The 23,891-nt window shown below is 35.5% G+C and overlaps 1 protein-coding gene across 1 annotated transcript in view; it reads left to right on the forward strand.

The window, feature by feature from the left end:
* Positions 1-10,330, forward strand: part of LOC121406112 (protein PAT1 homolog 1-like) — a 59,361-nt gene extending 49,031 nt beyond the window's left edge. The window contains exons 16-18 of the mRNA XM_041597128.1: positions 4,687-4,757; positions 4,961-5,039; positions 8,755-10,330. Coding sequence (XP_041453062.1) covers positions 4,687-4,757; positions 4,961-5,039; positions 8,755-8,779 — 175 coding nt within the window. The 3' untranslated portion in view covers positions 8,780-10,330. The remainder of the gene's footprint in view (positions 1-4,686; positions 4,758-4,960; positions 5,040-8,754) is intronic.
* Positions 10,331-23,891: the final 13,561 nt, after the last annotated feature.

The raw sequence follows: 23,891 nt of genomic DNA on the forward strand, positions 1-23,891 counted from the left end.
GAAAGGGGGATTGGAGTCGTGGAGATGTTTGTGAAAGAGAGAAAGAGTTACAGGGGAAATGTTGAGAGAATGACAAGATGGATAAGGTTTAGTTGATGAAAGTCATGGAATTTGACCTGACTGCTTAAGAGTTCATGAAAAATGCAATGTTCTTTACTTTCTTTTATTCAGAAATTTCTTCAGAGTAATTTAATATCCACTACTACTATGTTAATGCGTTAAGGTACCATTTTCTTGGTAGGTTAGCCTGCTTTCTTCCTCAAACTTGTCCCATTGTTTCAATTAAAAATAATAACTGCAGATACTAAACAAAAATCATAATAAATGAAAAAAGTCGGATGTTAATGGAGAATTTCTGGCTCAATATTTTTAAACAAATATTTCATTTTATTTCTTTATTCAGTTAATTCCAATACCAAATTAGATATTTCAAAACAAAGATTTTATTTTATTTCTTCATCGCATAGATGAATTAGAGTCTGATTATTATGATTTCAGGAATACATGTACTACACTGGGACATGGAAATGGTGTCAAATTTCTAGAAGTACAATTTGTCTTATTCTGCAATGTATCATGTTAGCTGAAATCAACAAAAACTGGAACACTGTACTTCTAGACGGCTGATAGTTCGAGAAACATGGGGGAAACTTTGTTGGCCTTCAGTGATGGTAATACATCAAATAGAATGTTCTTTGGGTATTTACTGAACTGAATCTGTCCAATTGATATTTGAACATTGCCAATAAAGACCTCTCTTTTCTAAAACTATCTCTGTAACATTGTCAAGAGTCATTTGGGATGCCTTTCAATGTATGACACTCTTCATTCTAGAGTTTCTCACTTAACCTCTTGATTTCTCTCTCCCTCTCTCCCCCTCTCTGTGTTTTTCTCTTTTTTTTTATATACCACTTTATTCTCCTCCCTATCACCTCTTCCTCTTCTCTGCTCGTCTCTCTTCTCTTCTCTTCTCTTCTCTTTCTCTTCTCTTCTCTTCTCTTCTCTTCTCTTCTCTTCTCTTCTCTTCTCTCCTCTCCTCTCCTCTCCTCTCTCTCTCCTCTCCTCTCCTCCTCTCTCCTTTCTCTTCTCTTTTCTCTCATCTCTTCTCTCTCTTCTCTTTCCTCTCCTCTCCTCTTCTCTATTTTCTCTCTTTCAATTTCTATTGGATGCTCTTTCATGGGATGTTACAAGAAAATATTTAGATTCAAGTTTCAATTGCAGGTTTCCCTCGCTAAATCTACCATTGATAGATTAATTTTAACTTTAGCCAATCAATTTGATGCTTCTTTGTTTGGAAAGTAGACCAGCACTTGAGTGCGAATTTGCAATCAATTGCGAGACATTTGATTGATTTTGGGATGCGACATTGATGGCAAATGATTGGAAGTTTCTTGTAATGCTTCCATTAGTCTTTACTATCATTTTCTTGCTCCTTCTTCTCTTCCCCCTTCTTTCTTTTTCTCTCTCTCTCTCTCTCTCACCTTCTCTCTCTCTCTCTCTCTCAGATCGCCCGAGTCTGTCTGCTCTTACGCAGCTGTTTATACAGGCATCAACTAAAGTGCCACTCACTTTCAATTTCTATCCCAACAAAAGAGAATACATCTGGGAGCACAAGTCAACCTACTTTGGCAATTTGAAAGTAGAAAGACAACTAATTTTAGCTAGTTCATCTCTGGGACAGTTTTGACATATTCCCCCACATCCCATCCAATCACGGCATCGCAACGATCTTGGGGAAAAAGAATCGATCAGTTTACCCCCGTTGTCGGGGTGTTTATCTTGACGTTTAGGCATCTTCAACATCCCAAGTGTTTATCTTCACGCTTTCAACATCTTGTTCAGATGTACTCTTACATGTAAACCTCAAATTGCGGTGTTTACAAAGTTGCCATGAAGACCCTACATGTACGTGCACGTGTATTGTGTTGCAAAGGTAGAGATGTTGATACAGAACAGAACGTGCACATCCACGCTGTACAGACCTGGACTTCATTTTAGAAACCCTATCACAAAAAAGAAGTTTGCCAATTTATCACCGTGTTAATCACTGTGAATAAGAAGCAATTATGACAAAAGAGATCTGTGCATGCTTACAAGAGTTTTGCCAACTTCACACTAAGTTTAAGCTGAAGAAGTTATAAGAAACTTTCACTGTGCGTTCATATTTTTCCTGCGTTTATGTTAAACCATGGTTAAACCCGACTCTCAGTTGTCAATCTTTGGTCCACCGGTTTTTAAGCCAAGAGATGACAAATTCCACTATTTGAGTTAAATGAACTCATTTTATATTCATAATAACCACAGTAAAAATTTTATGATATACTGGTTAGTGTTTGCAAGTATATTCATGCACCTGAAGTACTTTAGGCAAGACTACATAATATTTTTGGGGTAAATCGGGCATTGTTACATATTTACCCAAAAAATGGCGACGTGAAATTTTGTCTTAAAAGATCAATTCGCAAAGTTATTTTGGTACGAGTTATCCCTAACAATTTATATATCATTGGAAAGGTGTCACTCTAAAGAGTTGAAGTATGCATGTTATTTTCCTATGGGGTGTAAAGTTTTTCTGATTCTAATAGTTATTGGGAAGTATATTTTTTCACAGTTTTCGACATATTTTGACTTTTAAATTTGTAAGACTTTGCCTATGCCTTTTCTGATTGTATTTTTTAATTCTTCAGACAATTTCATTTGTCAATATATATATACACTTTTATTGGTATAGGATGCAAAACATAAGAAAAAAAATGCAATTGAATGAAACAGTGCGATTTTGGAGGAAATGGGCCCAACTCAAACTGCATAGCCATTCATATTGCCCAATATTATATTCAACAGCATGTTACAATAATGTTGTTATTATCATTACCCCGGCTAAAGCCTAAAGATGCCTTGGCATTCCAGGAATTTTTTCCCCTTTGGTACCCATTCACCTCACCTGGGTTGAGTGCAGCCCAATGTGGGTAAATTTCTTGCTGAAGGAAATCACATCGTGGCTGGGAATCGAACCCACGTCCCTCAGATTGAAAGACGAGTCACAACCCTAGACCACAACGCCCTCATTACAAAAATCATTTCTCTCCCGCATCTATTCTTCAGAGTGATGCTTTGTGGAAAACCCATTTAAAAAAATTACAGTATGTCAAATGCAAAGTATATGTTCATATCTCCCTAAGATAGCACTAGGCAGTACATGTATGTCAGATGTGCTCTGTCAATATTTTATTGATTTTTAGAGAAAATTTGTGTCTGTCACTCATTAGAAATTCAACCAAATTTGCACATTCCATCTTAATAATTTTTCAATAAATTCAACAACATACAGCATGAAGCAAAATGATAGAAATACATACATGTAAGAAATAAAGATTACATAGAGTTTGGGTGGTCCTTTTCAAGACCAACACTTGCCCATGAAAAAAAAGGTGTACCGTTAAACTTACCACACTACATACAAAAATGAAAGATTTTTATATACCAAATGTAACACAAAATATATATATTGAAAATGAGCAGAACTCTTTACCTGTACAATGTCAACCAATAGTTCATTGGCAACGCAGCTCGCGACACTGGCCCAAATGGTCCCAGGCCAGTAAAAATTGCCGTCGTGCCAGTAACTTTTCAGATATAGCCAGAATACTGGTCCGACATGACCATTAAAAAATATATCAAACTGATGTAAATGACATTTTTGTCTCTTTGGTAAATTAAAAGAAATGGGTCTCTCGTCTCAAAAATTGACTCTCTAAAACTGAGAAATAGCTCTCATGAATTATATTGTATGTGTGTGCATACTTTTTTTTGGGGGGGGGAGGAGGGGGTAACAATAAGCAATAAAAGACAGCAGAATAAACCCATGCCTTTTTTGTTGTTTTTCTTAATTTTTGGGACCAGTATAAAAAAGGAAAAACTGTGTACTTACTGGTCCGACCTGATCATGTTAGCCCAGTAGAAAAAGAATTAGTGTGGAGTCGTGGGTCAGGATAATATTCACCAGTTTTACCTTTTTGTGTAATGTGTGTACAAAAAAATTGTAGGTAACTTACATATGTACATGCAGTACCATATACTTTGCCTATCAATATTTAGATCTACAGTTTTTTTTTATCCTCTAAAAGTAAAAGAAAGTTGCAGAAAACAATTATTTCATGAGAAAGTCTTTATAAAAATCAAGGTTAATTGCCACCATATTGTTATAGAGCTAGATCTGGTACATTGAAATAAACTTATCTTTGTGAAATCAAGGAATCTTAGCTGATCGCTAACACACAAAGGCAGATGTGGGACTGTGTATTCATATTGCTTGGACAAATTCCTGAATATGGAATTCTGTGCTTATTTTGCTCATTTCTCCGCAGTTACACAGTTTTTCCCAGAGCCATTTGCCATATTCACACACAAAAACACTTGGGTGATCATTTTATTGGAATTTGTTTGAACTCAAAGTGTGAGATCGTTACCAAAACTTATATTAATCTTTAACCCTCTTCTATTTTTAGCGGCACATAGTCTTGCAGAGATTTTTACTCGCACTATTCATTTGGGCACTTGACAAGCACAACAAGTACGATAATATGCCAACGGCAGTCTGTACTTTACAGGAAGTAGAAGAAGAAGTAGACTTGAAATGATGCGTCTGTGTTTTTTTTCTTCACCTCCCTCACATTCTAACTTTAGGATGGAATGCGTCCATCTCTTTGCCCAAGCAATCTGCATCGTAAGTGACACAGCCATCGCTAGACCCTTAGGGAAGTTCCCTCTCGTGCTGGACCATTTCTCACGTTTCGTCAGTAAGCAACCACTCAATGCACTAGAGAAGAGGTTAAGGTGAGTTCATTACCAGTCTTTATTTTTTGAAGTGGGAACTAGGGTAGGAATAAATTTTTTTCTTAGGGGCTTTTTTTGTATCCACATTGGGGCAATTACCCAATTTAGGGGACTAGACCCTTAGGGAAGTTCCCTCTCGTGCTGGACCATTTCTCACGTTTCGTCAGTAAGCAACCACTCAATGCACTAGAGAAGAGGTTAAGGTGAGTTCATTACCAGTCTTTATTTTTTGAAGTGGGAACTAGGGTAGGAATACATTTTTTTCTTAGGGGCTTTTTTGTATCCACATTGGGGCAATTACCCAATTTAGGGGGGCGGATTTGTTTTTCATTTCAAGGGCTATATTTTGTACAACGACGAGCAATAATGCTGTAAAATCTTTTCTTATTTTTCGACTATACTGTCTGAAGAAAATGATTTTCTAAACTTTCTTGAATAATGTTTGTGGCAGATCTTTAGAAAAATGGTCGTCGCACCAAAGCATCCAATTTCAGGAATTTTAGGGGCGATTTGGATATTTGAATATTGTTTGTGGCAGATCTTTAGAAAAATGGTCGTCGCACCAAAGCATCAAATTTCAGGAATTTTAGGGGCGATTTGGGCTGTCAAATGGGCAAAATCGCCCTTTGTCTTCATGTATTGCTTATGCTGGTCAGTGGTGGGAACCAAGATCTCATGTTGAGTCTATTTGAAGAAACATGAGTGAAATTGAAAACAATTAAAATGAAGTAGATATCTTGACTATTGAAATTGGATTTAAAGAGACTTTCAGATTTTGTGTCCTGAATTATTGTGTTGAAAAGGTCATTTAAATGCACTTCCAGGAAGAAATATAGAAGTTATACACAAGAGTGTCTGTTAACATCAGGCCAGGCAATTTTTTTTCAGTTTTGAGGCCAGCTATCCACAATTTACTACAGCCTAAATCTGCACAATTTTTGATAAGCTTTGAGCTTTAGCTTTGCAGTGAACGGGGTTGTACCAGGGCTTTTTTGAGCATTTTGGGAGTGAAATCTCCCCTATCCCCCATGAAATCTTTTCCTGGCATCACAAAAGGACCTGTCAGACATTTTCTGTCCGTCTGGCAGTCCCGTTTTTTTTCTTCTGACTGATAGTTACCATAGTAGGTGCTTCTCAGCCAATCAAATTTAAGGAAAGTTGTCAGAATTGACAACTTCTTGTATGATATGATAAATATGAATGAAATGTTCAAACACTATAGATAATGAGCAAGGAAAAAAAATTCTTATATATTCTGTATTCAGGTCAGGAATATGGTTATTTGTGTTCGTCTTGCTTGCCATAATAGAAGATGGACAATATTCTTGTGATGAATCCCCATTCATTAATAATTGAATTCTATCTTAAATTCAATACAGTCTGTGTTTTAATGAATACCCGATTAGGTAATGGGTGAGGTACACATTCTCCCTTCCTCCATATTTTATCTTCCTTTTTCTCATATTTTTTATGTTTTTCTTCTTCATTCCTTTGCTTTCTTTTTCCTCTTCTTCTTCTCCTTCTTCTCGTCATCTTCTTCCTCATCCTCCTTCTTTTTCTTTTTCTTTGTCATTCTTTTACTTTTCCCTCTTCTTGTTCTTTCTTCTTGTTAGTCTTTTTTCTTCTTTTTTTCTCCTCTTTTTCCTTCGTACTTTTCCCCCGTCATCCTTCCTTTTTCTTCTTCATTTTCATCATCTTCTTCCTGTCTTCATCTCCTTTTTTTCCTATTTTTTTTTTTAATGTCTTCTTCCTTTTTTCTAAGCGTGGATATATGTAGGTTATGTATTAAAACAATTGATATATAATGCCATGGGCTCAAACTCAAAGTTCTTTGTTTTTGTTTATGTACCTCATGTACATGTACATATGTATCATGGTATTGTCCCTGCTTATCTTCAAGAACTTGTCCAGATTCATAAACCCAAGCGTAATCTTCGTTCTAGCTCACAAAATCTTCTCTCTGAAATTACTGTCAAGACCAAATCATATGGGGATCGGGCTTTCCAAAAAGCTGCACCAGCACAATGGAATTCTCAACCACCGACTTTACAAAATATTACCTAGCTTGAGAAATTCAAAGTTGAAAGTTGAAGAAATGTACTATTATAATTATGTATATACAGTATCTGTTTTCTCATGTGTAGGTTACTGATAGGTGGTAGAATTACGATGCCTTTCATTGGAAGTTTCCGAAAACAAGGATCTTTTCTGAGGCCTATACATTAGCATCATACATTGAGCTTGATTTTTTGCTCAGAATTAAGTGCTAATGGGATCTAGCTAGCAGGCATGACGTACATAACAGGCCCTCGACTGCTTTCAAGTTCTACTTTTAATGCAGATACTTGAGGCAATAAATAACTACCAAATCTGCTTTTACGTAAAAGTGAAATATGACTGTTTATTGATTTTAGTTAGAGAGTGCCATTTATGTAATCTCAATAAAAACAGCAAATCTTAATGCTCCTTGAGGTTTCATTAGAAAACAGGGGGTTTGGAGAAATATCATGCTTTATTTTTATTTAAAATATTACCTCCCCCTTCCTTCCTCTTTGCCCCCCCCCCCCCCCTCCAAGAAAAAAAGGGGGAAATAATGAAGTAATGCATTTAGGATTTGTTCTCCAATATGTTTTTGATTTTCCATTGCAGATCTTTCTCTTTTTTTTTGGGGGGGGGGAGAACACTGCCATTTTATCCCTTTTAGTTATCCCTATTAGCCTTGTGGCTGAGAGTTATCTGCAAGCATTCTCTAATGTTATTTTTTCTGCCTCTCTTTCTTCACTCTTACATTATAAATGTATACTTTCTTTGATTTTCAGTTTATTCTCTCTCCCTTCCCCTTCCACTCCTTCCCTTTTTACTTTAAGCTTTTTTCATCTTTTATTTCTTCGTAGTATTTTTCATCCTCTTATAATTCTTCTTTTTGCATTTTCACTATCCTTTGTTTGTTCCTCTTCTATTCATTCTCATGTTTGTGTTAATTCTTCTTTGTCCACAATGGTCTACTTCCCTGCTGCTCCTCCTCATTCTTCTTCATTTCTTATTTTTCATTTTTTCCCCTTCTTTTTCCTCTTAAAAAAAATCATTCTTTTACTCTTCCTTTTCATAATTTTCTTCATCATCATTGTTTTGTTCTTTGCCTCCCTCTTCTTTTCTCCTTTTCAGAAATTTACGATAACAATCTTTGAAAATATTTAAATGATTTACATTTTTTTTCATTTCAAAAGGGAGGAAGTTCCATACAAATGGACTCTGGTAGTTCATATGATTTTTAATAAAGTAATGTGAGAAATGTGATAAATGAAAATTGTCCATCAATCTTGTTTTATACCCATGAAACTGATAATAGAATAAGAAGAATTGGGGAAGAGGTGCAGGAGGAAATGGTTACATAAATACATGAATATTCCATCTTTAAATAAATGCAATTCTTTAAAAAGTAAAATTTAAAGGGAGTGAAAAATATGGCCACTGTGCGTTAGAAAAGATGAATGATTAAAAAATCATATAGCACCTTTTTTCTAATTTCACGACCTTGTCCACCTGCTATGAAGATGCATTCTATGCAATAATACAATAGTACAAATACGGAAATAATAATGGAATTATAAATCACTCTCATAACTTGGTTTTTATCAAGACCTTCATATGATAATATAAAAATGCATTAACAGACCAAGAATTAATACAAACTGCCCATGTTCAGATTATTGCAAGTTGATTTTTTTTCACAAGTGCGGTTAGAAAAATAATGACTTCTAATTTTGGAAAGCTTCATGATCTTCATGATATATATACCATGAATAACTTGTTTTTACTATTAAGAGATTCATAACAGGGTCTAGTTTGTAGGATACAACATGTGTGGCATATGAATATATTTTTTATGTCTTTTCCCTTTTCCCTCTTTTTTAACAGAAATTTGATAGACCATGAGGAATGACTTGTATGTGAATCATGGACTGCTCTACTACTGTGTTTTAGTGTCGGGGCAACAAGGTAAACTCTGTGTAAGCTGTTCAGCTGTGGTCAACCGCCTAATTTGAACTTGAAGAAATTGAGTCAGCAAGTTGGCATGCTTTTTTGATACGTAAAACTTAAATTACCGTCATAGCTCATTCCAAGTACCAAATACTCATTTGAATAGCTATGAAAAGCCCACAATGAAAACAGCAAGACCATTTATTGAGGGTGAAACTCTAAAACTTGCTAGTTATTTCTTTTTGAGATGATGACCATTCTATGTGTACTTTAACAACAATACAAACTTTAGAACTATATTTCCAGGCCGACTTGCAGGCCATTTATAAGTTTGCCTACTACGGACAAATTGTGCTAGGGCTTCAGTTCATATTGTCTTCATCTGTAGTCAAATGCTTTACAGTGGTGCCAAATGTACCTTCATTTAGCAGATATACTGTAGTTTTTTTCAATGAAAATACAGCGTATTTCATTGAAAACCTTTTTTTTTACCAGAAATCATAAATAAATCCATGGCTATGACAGAAAGTTGAAATTATTGGGGTTTTTTTCATCCTAGAATCCTTTATTTCATCTCTCAATCTACTGCAGTTCTATGTATTATTTTGATTTCCCCAAGTTTACCATTTTGCAGGATAAATATGTGAAGAAAAAAAGAATCTGGGCTGAAGCTACTAGCCAAATTTCACAGTCGTCGTTACATATCAAAATTTCCCTTGATTTGCACATTTTTTTGGTATTATTGTAAATAACTTACAACAGAATGTTTTAACTTCCAACAAGAATTTATTGCAGATTTCATTCATGAGGCTCACATTTGAACAGATCCCATGATTTATAACCGACTGCTTGTTCCTCCCCTCTCAGGAATTCATTTCTGACATTTGGTTTCCGAAACTATTAACCTCTATGAATGATGTCCCATAATTTTCATGTTTTGAGTCTTCAACTGGATGTACACTTAGTCAACATAATGTTACCTACACTCTCTTGAATCAAGTGTTTCCTATTTGGTTGTGATAAAATTTTATTTTCATATCCTTTCTAGACTTTAAAATATTTTTGTGCTTCTTGGGCCTTTACCAGAGTTATTTGAGGAAATTCTCAGCATTTTGCTCTAAATTTTACTCTATTTCTAGATATTAATATTTCCAGCCTGGAGCATCCTCTGAGACAGACTTTTGGTGTTACATTTCTTTATTCAATCACAGCAAACCTTCTTCAGCTTACTGGCTGGAATCATGTAACTTGCTTGAAGGGCTGATTCTAATATCTTGCACCTTCATGTCGTGCAGTTGCATATTATTCCAAATAATGTGTATGTGGCAAGAACATGGCTTGTATATTGCCAGAGGATGTTCCTCACATTGAATATTTGCATGCATCTCCAGAGGCATTGCCTCTTGCCCTGCAGTATTTATATACACTGTAAAAACTGCGGTGTTAAAACTGACACAAATTGGTGTTAATAGAGGACCACACCCCAAGGTGTTAAGATTACACCCTAGAGATTAAACATAACACCAAAGAGTGTAAATGTAACAACAAAATGTGTTGTAATAACACCTATAGGTGTAAAACTAACACCGCTAATTTGACACCGGTGTAAAATAACTGGTGTGGTCCTCTATGTACACCGGTTAACACCACAGTTTTTGCTGTGTATAAAAATGAAGAAGTTAGTCTTCTTTATTTTTAACATGATTACCCTTTTTTCAGAATCACTCTGGTCATAAATACATGCACGTTTTACCTCAAGTTCTTTAAGAATTTTTATTGCATGTGATTAACAATGCTGCTGTGGGCAATCTGACATTTGCTAGCATTAATGAATTTAACCCATATAATCCAAACTCAGCTTTGGGCAAATTTGGCAATTATAGTGCTATTGTGAATGTTCCTTTTGGATTCATGTGAGATTCTAAGATTTTTTCTTTCCCCTCTTCGCTCCTTAGAAATCATTGCTGCAGGATTTTCTCACTTTTGTGTGGCTCATAAAGTTTCATGAGTTTGTGATTAACCAGAAACAAACTGTACGGTGCTTAAGGCTCTTCTTGACTTTTTTTATAAGTCATAGGCCTAATAAACATAACTGGGGATTGCTTGAATGGAAGGACTTGGTAGATGTTTTATCAAACAATATATGTGTTATCTGACACACTGTTGAAAAAACCCTGATTTTACAGAAAAAGGAAAAGATTTTGTAAAATGCAATAACAGACTCATTCTGTAAATTCATTAAACAGGAATTTTTCTGCAATTTAACAGATTAAGTCTGTTTAAAAAGGGGAAAATGGTGTTTTATTAAAGGAAATTTGTATGGTTTCATACACCAAATACCAATATCCTAAGATTACGCAAGATTACACAATCTGGTAAGATTACAAGTGTTCTCGAGACTCTGCTGCAGGAACTTCTTTTATTTTAAGGTTAAATTTTCTAACATTGCAATTGCCATAGTAATGGTGCTTCTCAGCCAATCAAAATCAAGGTAAGTTGTCAGACCCTGACAACGTGCACTGTTAGAAAATTTATCCTTAAACTAAAAGAAGTTTCTGCAGCAGAGTCTCGAGAACACCTGTAATCTTACCAGATTGCGTAATCTTACAGGAAATTGGTATTTGGTGTGTGTAATCTTACAAATTTCCTTAAATAAAGCACTCTTTTCCCCTTTTTCTAACAGAAAAACAGAAAAATTCCTGTTTCATGAATTTAAAGAATGATTCTGGTATTGCTTTCTGCAAAATCTTCTTTTATTTTTCTGTAAAATCAGGGTTTTTTTAACAGTGTGTCTGACAAAAATGTCGATGAAATGCTCCCTTGAATTATACTGTATTTCCACTGATGTTTTTTGTCATAACAAACAATTGTCAATATTTGCATATTTTCTTAATCACAAACGCCGTAAAAACAATTTAGGGCATACATATTGGCCTACCATATTTCAGATGATGCAAAGGTGTTCATATGTTATTAGGGATTTTACAAATGACTGGGGATCCTTTCTTGTGGTAAATGATATACACTATATTATCTTTGATGTTGATTTATAGCTTAAGAAAGGATCACCAGTCAATCATAAAGTCACACGTAATTCATGAAACACTTACCGGAACCCTTTTGGTATTGTGTTCTGGCTAAGATGAGTACTTATGAAGGATATTTGATATGAAATTATTTCTCATTTAATATCTATTATCTATTAAGGCTTTCAATTTTACAATTCATTTCATTTATTTCTTAAAATGCATAGATATATAGATATCATAAATGCATACATTATGATTAAATGATGGCACATTCAGACAAAAACAAAACCAATATCAAAGTATGTCTGTGAAAAGTACAATTAAGTTGCACAAGTAGAAGGAATAGTAAAAATGAAAACAAAACTTTTTATTGAGGACAACCTAAGTTATCATGAAATATATTCAATTAATGTAAATATTTCAAAACGGTCCAAGATCCATCTTGTTATTACTCTTATTGTTATCATTGATCATCCTGTACTCTTGTTCCTAGTGGAGGCTATCCCCCCCTCGTCCCTCTTTCTACAACATCCGTAGATTGTTTCTTCCTTTGTTTTGCACTCTCCCTTTCCCCTGTATAATCTCCCTCTATAGGGTGATTCCATGCTTTCCTAGAAAAATCTGCCATTTTGACAACATTTTCTCACCCACTCTCCAAACAAGGGACTTCAATTTGTTTTGTGGTAATGATAAAGTGCTACATGATAGTCTTGTGAAAAAAATGAGAACAAAATATTCTGTCCGTGGGGGAATAAGAGGTGAAAATGTTGCGTGTCGTACGGGATATCTCTGTATCCCGTAGACATACAACATTTTCTCCTTTAATTCACCCTTAAACAACACTTTTTTGTTTCTTGTCATTTTTCTGTCACATGACTCACCACTAGAGCTCTATCATTGCCACAAAATGATAATTGTTGCTCAAGCAATCAGTTACTAGTCCTGTATGACACGTATGGAATCGCCCTATAATGCAATCCTTTAGTTTCTCATTTCTTTATCCATTTCCAGCATCATCTCTCCTACCGTCCCTCTTTCGTTATCTCCATTCTGTAGTTTCTTGTTTCCATCTCTTTGCCCTCTTCCTTTTTCATGTACCATCCTCTTCCACTATAATGTCATCCTTTAGTCTGTGAGTTTCACATTTCTTTCATCCCTTTCTAGTATCATATATCTCCTACCATCCCTATCTCACCATTCCCTTCCGCTAATCCTCCATCGCCAGGACTCCTACCATCATCCTCGCATATATTCTGCTCCTCAATACCCAAACCCCATTGGCCAGTCATTTAGAATTCACCCAATCCTTGCAGATCTCCCATTGCAGCACACAAAAACAAGTATTACCATATTAAATCGTTCAGGAAGAAGATTGGCCCTAGAATGAATCCTTGGGGAACAGTTTTTGCCAGGATTGAGGGCCGTGTTTAAGGTTAAAATGATATCTATGAAAACGTAATTGCATTGTCATTTCTCTACGGGCTCTACATGTATGTCATTTATCTATTTATTTGATTTTTTTTTTTTTTGGGGGGGGGGCATGTTAGCATTAATATGTAACTTAAAGACGAATTGGAGTGGAATGATTTCACTTCAGTTGAATTGAGAGATGATAGACTGTAGATGTTCTTTTCTGTGAGAACATGTAAAAAATACAGGCAGTATACAGTAGTTTATGCTGAAAACTTCAGCCTTTGCTAAAGGCTAGATAAAAGATGTGCCTCGTAATATATGATTTGTAGGTGTTCTTTTTTTATTGTATATCTTTTAGTTATACTAGCCTGTCATTATTACTGCTTTTATTACTGCATTAAATATTATTGTTTATATTAAAAATATTCTTTTATTTTGGGGGAAACATTTGTTTTAAACTAGTTTTGAAACTTCAAATTTCTATCTTCTTCTTAAAGTACATTGATATTTTGAAAGTTGTACATGGTAAAAACTTTATAGGGGAATTGGAATATACTTGTGTTTCTTTTTCTTATTCTTCTTTTTATTTGGCGGTTCCCATATTTGTATTCCACATAAAACAAGAGAGATTCGTTTTTTGACAGTTTTGACCATTCATCCCTTATGATAATATTCTTTATATATAAATAAATCATAGTGAGAAGTAGAATTTAATTTTGAAGTTCTTAGTGAATTTGAAATTACCTTGGTGGCAGAAAAATGAAAATCACATTGTATTTCTTGCTGCATTTGTTTTAGGATGTATTTCAAATGATTTATTAGAGGCACAAGTGCGTGTCTAGTATTGCATGTACACAAAGAGCGAATGTAAAAACCCCTATGTTCTTTCTAATATTTATAGAGTGTAATGGCAGTGTGAAAATAATGTTAATGTTTTATTTGTGGGTTTTATAACATGGAGTGATGGTTTAGAGCTCCCCCCCCCTAAATAAAATAACAGGAAAAGACTACAAACACTAGAAACTAGAAAAAGAGCTGACAAGAGTTGACATCAAGTCTGTTCTTAATTATGTACAAAACCGTTTTATTACTTTTCCTCAATATAACGTGATTTATGATATTAATGTGATACCATTAATCACTTCAAAACCAATTTAGAAAATGGAAACGCTTCATAGTTTAGAAAACAAAAAAATGTGGTGAATAATTTATGGCATATTCCCTTAATTTCGAAGAGAATGTTTTCATGTTGTTTCAATACGTTGCAATCCATAAATCTTGATAGTAAAATTTGTTGTATTGTTGATGTAGTAAACTTCTATGACGATAATCTCGATATCTTTATTTAAAAAAAAAGTGTCAATGGAAGATTTTTTTTTCTTCAAATTTGGCACAATGATATCCCTCGTTTATGTAATACACGCGATGTACTTTAACATTTTGTTAAAGTATATATATATATATAATCCCAAGGGCTTTATGTTCCATTGGTTTATTTATTTTTATTCATTTATTTTTTTCGGGGGGGGGGTGGCATAATGCCTATCCAGAGCAATCAGATGTTGCTTCTTTTTCCTGCCATTGAGATTTCTGAGATATGACAATTCAATATAGTTGGCATTTTGCTCTTTCTATCCTGTCTTATAATTCAACAATGAAATATAAGTTACAGCGTACTTTTATTTTTTGTTCTTTTTTTCTTAGTTTAATTCTCAAACAGCTATTCGCACCGGAATCGGTAGACAAGGTTAGCCGGGGTAATGTAGGAGCGCCTTCAGCACCTAGCAAGGTGCATACGTGCGCTAGAGAAATCACTTTATTATTATTAGATGAAGTCCTGTATGTATAGAAGGAAAACCATTAGCTGTTATTGAGATATATCGTTGAAAGAAAAAGCAGAATAACTGACTGTTAGTGACAGGATATGTTTTTATACGTATTCTGAAACATTATATTTAACATGCGTATTATCCAGCCTGTTGATGCGTAATAATTCTAGATATAAACCAAATATGAATCGTATATAACGTATTCTGCAGGAACTATGCAGAAAGAATGGGTTATGATATGTACTTGTTGGATAAAGTTGTACCATTCGTACCTTGGACTTACGTGGTCCTTATTTCCACAGCACACTTTACGACTTGCCTAAGACCCGATTGCGGAAGAAAGGACGTTTTGCATATCAAATTGATTTGATGTAAGATTCAGATTATCAGTATTCTTATATCACTCTTTTTCTGATTATTTACAAGTTACTAATTCGGAATAATGACCAAGTGGTCTCAAATTGTTGCAAGTCTACGATCGATAAGACGCCATTATCAATACGAATTAACTTATTTCTATGAGGGGGAATCAAATGTCCATTTAATAGTTTATCTGGTGATTCAGAAAAGTGCATGGAAGGTTGTTCCATTTTTCAATCTGATATTTTTGTGTCGGTTTAGTTAAAAATCGGGTCGTAGAGCAATCGTAAGTTGTGCGTTGTTGATTTCATGTATGATATTGTACCCTGATCATGAGGAATATCTTTGTTTATTTTGTTTGCTAATATTTTGCTATGAACAGTGGCGCGAGGTACGTTATTATGTAAGAAATTGGTTGAATATTTCATGATTATTCTTTATGAAAAGAAAAAAAAAGTGTTCCGTACATTTGCTTCAGAAGGAACCACTGGATAAGCTTTGTTTTGGAAAAAAAATGAAAATATGAATAAAATTTGATATGATTTTGGTAAAACAGAATTAGAAGTGTTATTATTTTCTCATTTATTGCTGGTTTTAGAATCGAGTGTGTAGCCTATGTATAATGTGTGTGTGCGTGGCTGTGTAAGGGCGTGCGTGCGTGTGTATGTCAATGTTTAATTCAATCCCTACTGTCCTGCCATTGAGTTCACAACTCTCCCCCCTTCTCTCTCTCTTCTCCCACCCACTCTTTTTATTTTATATCCTTTGTTGGAGGAGGTGTGACTGTCATTTAGCGCGTGGCCATAATTTGAATATCTTTACGTCCCAAAACAGGATTTTTTTTTCATCTTCTTTCTTTTCTTTCTCTCTCACACACACTGTAAAAACTGTGGTGTTAAAACTAACACCAATTGGTGTTAATAGAGGACCACACCCTGAGGTCTTAAAAATTACACCCTAAAGATTGAGCATAACACCAAAGAGTGTAAATGTAACAACCAAAGGTGTTGTAGTAACACCTATACATGTAGGTGTAAAACTAACACCACCAATTTAACACCGGTGTAAAATAACTGGTGTGGTCCTCTATGTACACCGGTTAACACCACAGTTTTTGCTGTGCACGCTCTCACCACCGTTATCCATCCACCTTGCTGTAGATGTTCCCTGCTTTTAGGTTTTCAAGTCTTCCACCTACTCTCGTGTATTTGAGGGTGGGGTGAGGGCACCCCTCACAGGAGAAAATAAGAATAGTACTTGATAGCGATTTTAAAGATAAATAAAGGGTACAGGAACGAAAAAAAAATAGAGAGAGGGGGAAGGGGTGAATATAGACATTATTTGCTGGATATTATGTTACAATCTGTTGCAACAGATTATTGTGTTTGGTCGTTTTACTCGCTCAAGATTTTCAAAATTGTCCCCTTATGCATCGGCGTTCGCCTTCAAAAATGATGAACCATCACGCCCCGTTATTCCCTTCCACACCCCACCCCGGCCATCCAGGCACCTCCCACCCCAGTCTCCCTTTACCCCTGTCCTAGTTTCAGTTGCCGCTTCGAAGCTCAGGATGAGATAAGCGTTGATTGATTTCTCTGGCTTCATCGCGCTTTTCTCTCTCTCTCTCCCTCATTTTCTCCTCTCTTGTTATATCGAACTTTTTCCGAAGACCAATTGAGGGTCATTACCCGATGTGTAATGGTGTGAGATTTATATTCCGTTATTTTATCGTGTCCCTATATGGAAGATTGATCGCCTCCCAGATATGGAGGGAAGGGACAATGGTAGGATATCGACGTCGAACCCCATAACGAACCGGTGATTGATTGCCTCACCGAGATATGATTGAGGGCTTGGGACGTCGGATAGGAAAAGGGACGTGAATCATTTGCCCCTGCCGATATATGAAACCAAACAAAATTACCCCGAGTCATATTGTCTTCGTTTCAGATCAGTGATTAATGTTATCATAGCCCCGGCATCTATTTTAGATGCGTCCCGGAGGCTTACATTAGTGAATGTTATTATTTTATTTTTTTTATAAATATGATATCATGCATCCTTTAGACATGATTCCTTCATTGAAAAAAACAAAGATGAAAAATAAGTCATATTGTTCGCCTTAACAATTTATTATAATGCCTGAAGACAATTTGAAATTAAGAATGAAAAAAAAGGTCTGCTCTTACATATCACTTTCCTTTGCCACAACTTCCCCCTCCCTCTCCCCTTCATACCTATCTTGACCGAATTCGCCGTCATTGACAATGGTTTAGTTCCAATTCGTCTTATGCCAATTCGTCCAATTTTCAACTGGTCTACCATCAGTTTGTCCACTCACCACATGGTCTACTTTCATTTAGTCTCATGCCATTCTGTCTAATAACCAGTTGGTCCAATAGCTATTTAGTCAATATACCTTTCGGTCTAATTGGACTCAAGTGTTAATTGTGCAAAATGAATGAAAATGAAATGGATATTAGACGAAATGGTCACAGACGAAATGTTGATTTACGAAGTGATGATTGGACCAAATAGTTATTAGACGAAATGTTGATGGACGGAATGGCATTAGACTAAATGAAAATAGACCATGTGGTGAATGGACGAGTTGGCAGTAGACAAATTAGCAATTTACCATTGACAATACGGACTTTTTTGCTCAACGACGCACGACAGATTCAATAACTTCGAATATGTATTGTCAAATGACCTTCATGACGATGGAAATCCAATCGAAAATTGGCAAATCAAAAACGGAAATTTTCGTTCTGGACTCTGGACAAACGACACGATTGTTTGAAATTTCTCGTCAGCTCCAAAACTAAGGACGAAAGCGTTGTTCTGGGCCACCAATTTTCGACAAAACCTCCAAGTTTTACTGTGTCATTTGACGGACATTTTCATGAAATTTACCCTTTCCTAGAATCCGTTATGCGTTGCGACCGGTGGTGAAAACCCCCATTTGTCATATTTTGCCGCCGGATCTACACGCTCTTCCACTTTTCTTTCCCTCTCCCCATGCCGACATGACAAATATGCCGAAAGAAGAATTCTTCTCTTTGCCCCGAAGAATAACGCTCTGTCATGACGAGTTTACCTCGGACAAGGGTCTAAATCACACCCCTTGAAATATCTGAATCAAGGGCAAAGAAGCTCAGACATGGACGATTGCTGAATTATTTCCGATATAAGCTTGTTTCGGATTGTTGTTGTTGTTGCTATGACGTTATAATCGGTTTCATTGGTGTCAGTGTAGCAGTTTAAAGCAGACACAAACCAGAAATCGAGTCCTCAACTACTCATACCTGTACCTGGCCAGTTTCCTGACCCATAACGCCTGTGTAGTCCAGTAATATAGACCCACTTGAATGATAACATAATAAATACTCAATACATTTGATACCGCAGTAATTATGTTACCGAGTATAGCAAAACAATTACTTTTCGTCTCCAAACATTTTTTGTTTTTCTATACAAATACAATTATAGGTATTCTCTGTAGTATTAGTAGATACCTGAAAGCGTTTATTTTAAGACTATGTATTTATAACAGACTAAATTGGAGACAACGCACAGTTACCCCCCCCCCCCTTAAGGTATACTTTGATGTTAATGTTTAAATACATGTTCATGTAATAACTTGCTATGACTTTGGCAAAAACACTTTTTTTTAAACTATCAATACTTTGAAGAGCAACTCCATCAAATTATTCTATCAACTGTACCACTAATTTACACTAAATTGACCTTTGACCTTGAATTATTGCAATAATGAAAAGATGAACATTACACTCTGAAAACAAATCAGTCAAAAATGACTAGTTAATAGGGTCAGCTGGGTGCAACTGTTATTCTAGTCATAGTTGACTATTTTCTAGTCATATTTTACTAGAACAGAGTTATTTCTGACTAGAATATCAGTGATTGCCATATCAGTTGCTCCCAGCTGATAGTGATACTGGTCTAGTCAATTTGACTGATTTGTTTTAAGAGTGTGCCATCAGCAGTGCTTGAGTCCATCAAACAACTGCACCACTCATTTACATGAAATTGACATTTGACCTTGTATCATTACAATAATGTAGCGATGGACATTACCATCAGCGGTGCTTCGATTTATTATGTTCAATGAGCCGAGGCGATGAGCATGATGAAAGTGCATGCGCCAGGCAGCGAGGGGACATTACCGTGATGAAGAGGAGTGACACATCCAAATACAATACTGTGTCCGCGTTGGTTACCGCCTTGTCTGCAACATTCAATCCCGCTAATTGAAACCTATCACATTCCATGTTAAAGGGGTGCTTCGGGCTGAAGTTATTTATAGATAAAAAGAGTAAAATTCACAGAGTAAAATGCTGAAAAATTCATCAAAGTCGGTTAACAAATAACAAAGTTATTTAACATTGGAATTTAGCTATACTTTGTGAAAACAGTTATTATGCACGTCATCATGAATATTCATTAGGGGGCTGATAATGTCACATCCCCACTTTCCCTTTTCTTTTTTTCTATTACTATAATTGTTACATAAAATCATAATTGTTCATTTTTCCATGCTTGCGTATTTTGTTGTTGTTGATGTAATGCGTCTCCATTATGATGAAATATGTTGCAGCAATAAATAACTAAAATGACTAATGCACTTAATCAGTTGTCAATCCAATTGTTTTAGTTCTTGATAGAAAGTTTTTTTGATGAACCTGGGGGACGTTTCATAAAGCTGTTCGAAAGTTAAGAGCAACTTTAAGAACGACTGGTGATCCTTTCTTACGCACTAAAGCATTGCCAATGAAAGTACCATTTACCAAAAGAAAGGTTCACCAGTCGTTCTTAAAGTTGCTCTTAACTTACGAACAGCTTCATGAAACGGCCCCCAGAATTCATATAATACAATACAAAATAACAAGTGGGGGGTATGACATCATCAGCCGACCTAATGAATATTCATGAAGACATGCCTAGAACTGTTTCACCGGAATAGTGCAAACATTTAGAATTCAATAACTTCATTATTTGTTATCCGATGGTGATCAAATTTTTAGCATTTTGGTCTGTGAATTTTACTCTATTTAATGAGATATAAATATCTTTAGCCTGGAGCATCTCTTTAAGCCGAGGGAAAGGAACATTCCTCCTCCAATATATATTACTTCTTTTATAGTGTTTTTCGTTCCGTTAATAGCATGTTACGTTTACGAGGTGTCTATATTGCTCGGGTGCCGCCAATTGGCATTACACTACAGATGACTGCAGCACTGACGAGAGATTGTGAAAGAAAATAATGTAGATGGAATCAAAGGGAAGGACGAGATAGGGATGCTGTTGAAAGAAAACGAAGAATAAAAGATGGTGAAGAGAAGGAGGAGCTAGGTGAAGAAAAAGAAGAATTAAAGAGAAGATAAAGTAGAAGAAGGAGCAGGAGCAGGAGGTGAAGAAGAAGGAGAAGAAGAAGTTGAAGAAGAAGAAGGGGAAAAAGAAGAAGGAGAGGAAGAAGAAGGAGGGGAACAGAAGAAGGAGGAGGTGGTGAATAAGAAAGGGAAAGAAGAAGAAACAGAAGAAGGAGGAGGTGTAGGAGAAGAAGAAGGAGGAGAAGAAGAGGAAGAACAAGAGGAAGAACAAGAAGAAAAAGGAGGAGAAGAAGAAGAAGAAATAAAAAAGAAGAAGAAAAAAAAGAGGAAAAAGAAGATTATTAAAAAACCTAATAGAAAGAAAACAAAATGAACGAATATCACTGTTCTAAAAGTAATTGTTTATTTCATTTATTTATTTGTATATTTTATTTCTTCATTTATAAGGTGAAGGGTAGTCCGGTTCAGTTATAAAAAACACTGCGTTACAACGGAGCCCTCCATCCATACCATCTTTACAAAGAGAATAGAATTAACATATTTTTTTCTTTCACACCGAAGCTCCCAGGAAGTTTTGCAAAGGTTGAAGACATTGTAATTTTACGTCTGTATATGATAGCATGTGTGTACAGAGTATACAAAGAGCAAATAACGCTACGTATTATACAGTACTAGCAGCAATTACCCGTGGCAGCACAGGGGTAGGAGTCATTTATCTTTATCAAAGTGTGTGTGGGGGGGGGGAGGGGGAGGGGTGACAATCTTGTAGCTAGACTGCCTATTCACACTGAAAGCCAAGCAGTTTATTGATGAAATATATTTAGACAACTGATTCATAGCAGACTTCTCTTTCAATATAGATAGGAGGTTCAATTAAGTTAAGCATCTTGGGTTGAACTGGAGGAAGAACTTCAATAATCATTACAGAGTGAAATCCAAATCTAACTATAAAATGGAAAAATGTATTAGAACACGGTGTATTCAGTAAGCAGTCAAGAGGCAATTATTGTGATATAGAAATGTTATGATTACATGTATTGGGTCAGAAACAAATATGTAAGTACATTGCACATGTACCTTACAATGTACATTAGACTGCGGTTGTTTGTACTTTTTAAATTAAAGGTTGCTCAATCATATATAAGTATTGCAGGATGTCGAAAAGCAGTGAGAGTGAGAGAAGGGGGGGGGGGGGGTGATAAAATGAGTGAGACAGTCTGTAAAATCATTTTACCAATGCTTGTTTATTACGATCACACTACATTAGTATTTTGTTAATCACACAGAAATAAAGATGAACATATGAATTGGCGAACATAATACTAAATTTAGTTCATTTATATTTGTAAATGAATTTTAGAGACATTAATTTTGTTGAATGTGTGTAGCAAAGAAAAAAAATGCCAGTGTTACCAATGTTCCGAAGAAAGTCTGATCAAATTTGCCCTTAAATAAAAGGATTAATAGCAAATCTATTAAGAAATTTCTAATTTTGGGTTTTGGAACTTAGCACTGAGTTGATTATCAGACTCATGCAACCAAACAACTTCATCACATGTTGGAATTTAGATTTACTGCGGCATTAATCATTCAATATAAATATTATTATGTCTTACGTCAAAATACTAACCATGCACTGAACTGTGTGCAACAGAGCACTGGCACAGCTTGGCCTTGGAGCATTGAGTGGCAGCTATAGCTGTACCTGTTAAAATACAGGATTAAATATGTTTTAATGAAACTGGGCAGAAACATTAGATCTAGACCCTTACCCTCCAGCATATAGGCACCGGAAGTGGGGGGGGGGGGGGTGCTGGGCAGTCGCCCCCCAAAACAAAAAAGTGGGGGGGACAAAACATATTTTCGCCCGCCCTCCCCCCCAAAAAAGTAGTAGTAATAGTATCATTGTTATTATTATTAAAAGTAGTAGTTGTAATAGCGTATATATAAAGTGTTCAAACTCTTACTTTACCTCACAGGTTTTTATGTTTAATAGAAATAATTGTATTTTGTTAATCACACAGAAATAGTTTTACATATGAATTGGCGAACATAATGTTTAAATATAGTTAATTTATTTGTAAATGAATTTTAGAGACATTAATTTTATTGAATGTGTGTAGCAAAAAAGGAAAAATGCCAGTGTTGCCAATTTGCAGAAGAAAATCTGATCAAATTTGCCTTAAAAGGGTTAATAGCAAATCTATTTAAGACAATTTTAATTTTGGGTTTTGGAACTTAGCACTGAGTTGATTATCTGACTCAACCAAACAACTTCATCATATGTTGGAATTTAGATTTACTGCGGCATCAATAAATATTACATTTTACGTCAAATTACTAACCATGCACTGAACTGTGTACAACAGAGCACTGGCACAGTTTGATTTTGGAGCGTTGAGTAGCAGGTAGCCCAATCTGTTAAAATATAGGATTGAATACAAAGGATGTGTTAATGAAACTGGGCAGAAACATTAGATGTAGACCCTCACCCCCCAGCAAACCCCCAGTCAACACTCGTTTTCAAAAGTCCAAGTCAGAATAGGGTTAACCTCTTTGTGACAACTGCCCACATTTTGTGCTTTGACTCAATAACTTACGATTCAGAGCCTTAAAAATATATATTGGATGCATCAGCAGAAGGAGCTAAAATATCTGCACACAATAAGCTCATTTGTGTAGTGTTACCACTTGGCATTTAGCATCAGGAATTAAAAGAAGGAAATTAAGCACTGAAATCATTAAATTGGCAACACATGTCTGTAAAATCATTTTACCAATGCTTGTTTATTACGATCACACTACATTAGTATTTTGTTAATCACACAGAAATAAAGTTGAACATATGAATTGGCGAACATAATACTAAATATAGTTCATTTATATTTGTAAATGAATTTTAGAGACATTAATTTTGTTGAATGTGTGTAGCAAAGACAGAAAATGCCAGTGTTAGGATCCTAACCCTAATCCTCATCCTATGAATATTTAAGAATATTTATGAGCTTGCGTCTGCAGGATTGGTACCTATTTAGTGCTTACCGGCCTAGTATTGGATATAACCACACGCGTGTGGCCACACTGCCTAT

Source organism: Lytechinus variegatus, chromosome 19, assembly GCF_018143015.1.
Source record: "Lytechinus variegatus isolate NC3 chromosome 19, Lvar_3.0, whole genome shotgun sequence".
Lineage (NCBI taxonomy): Eukaryota > Metazoa > Echinodermata > Echinoidea > Temnopleuroida > Toxopneustidae > Lytechinus > Lytechinus variegatus.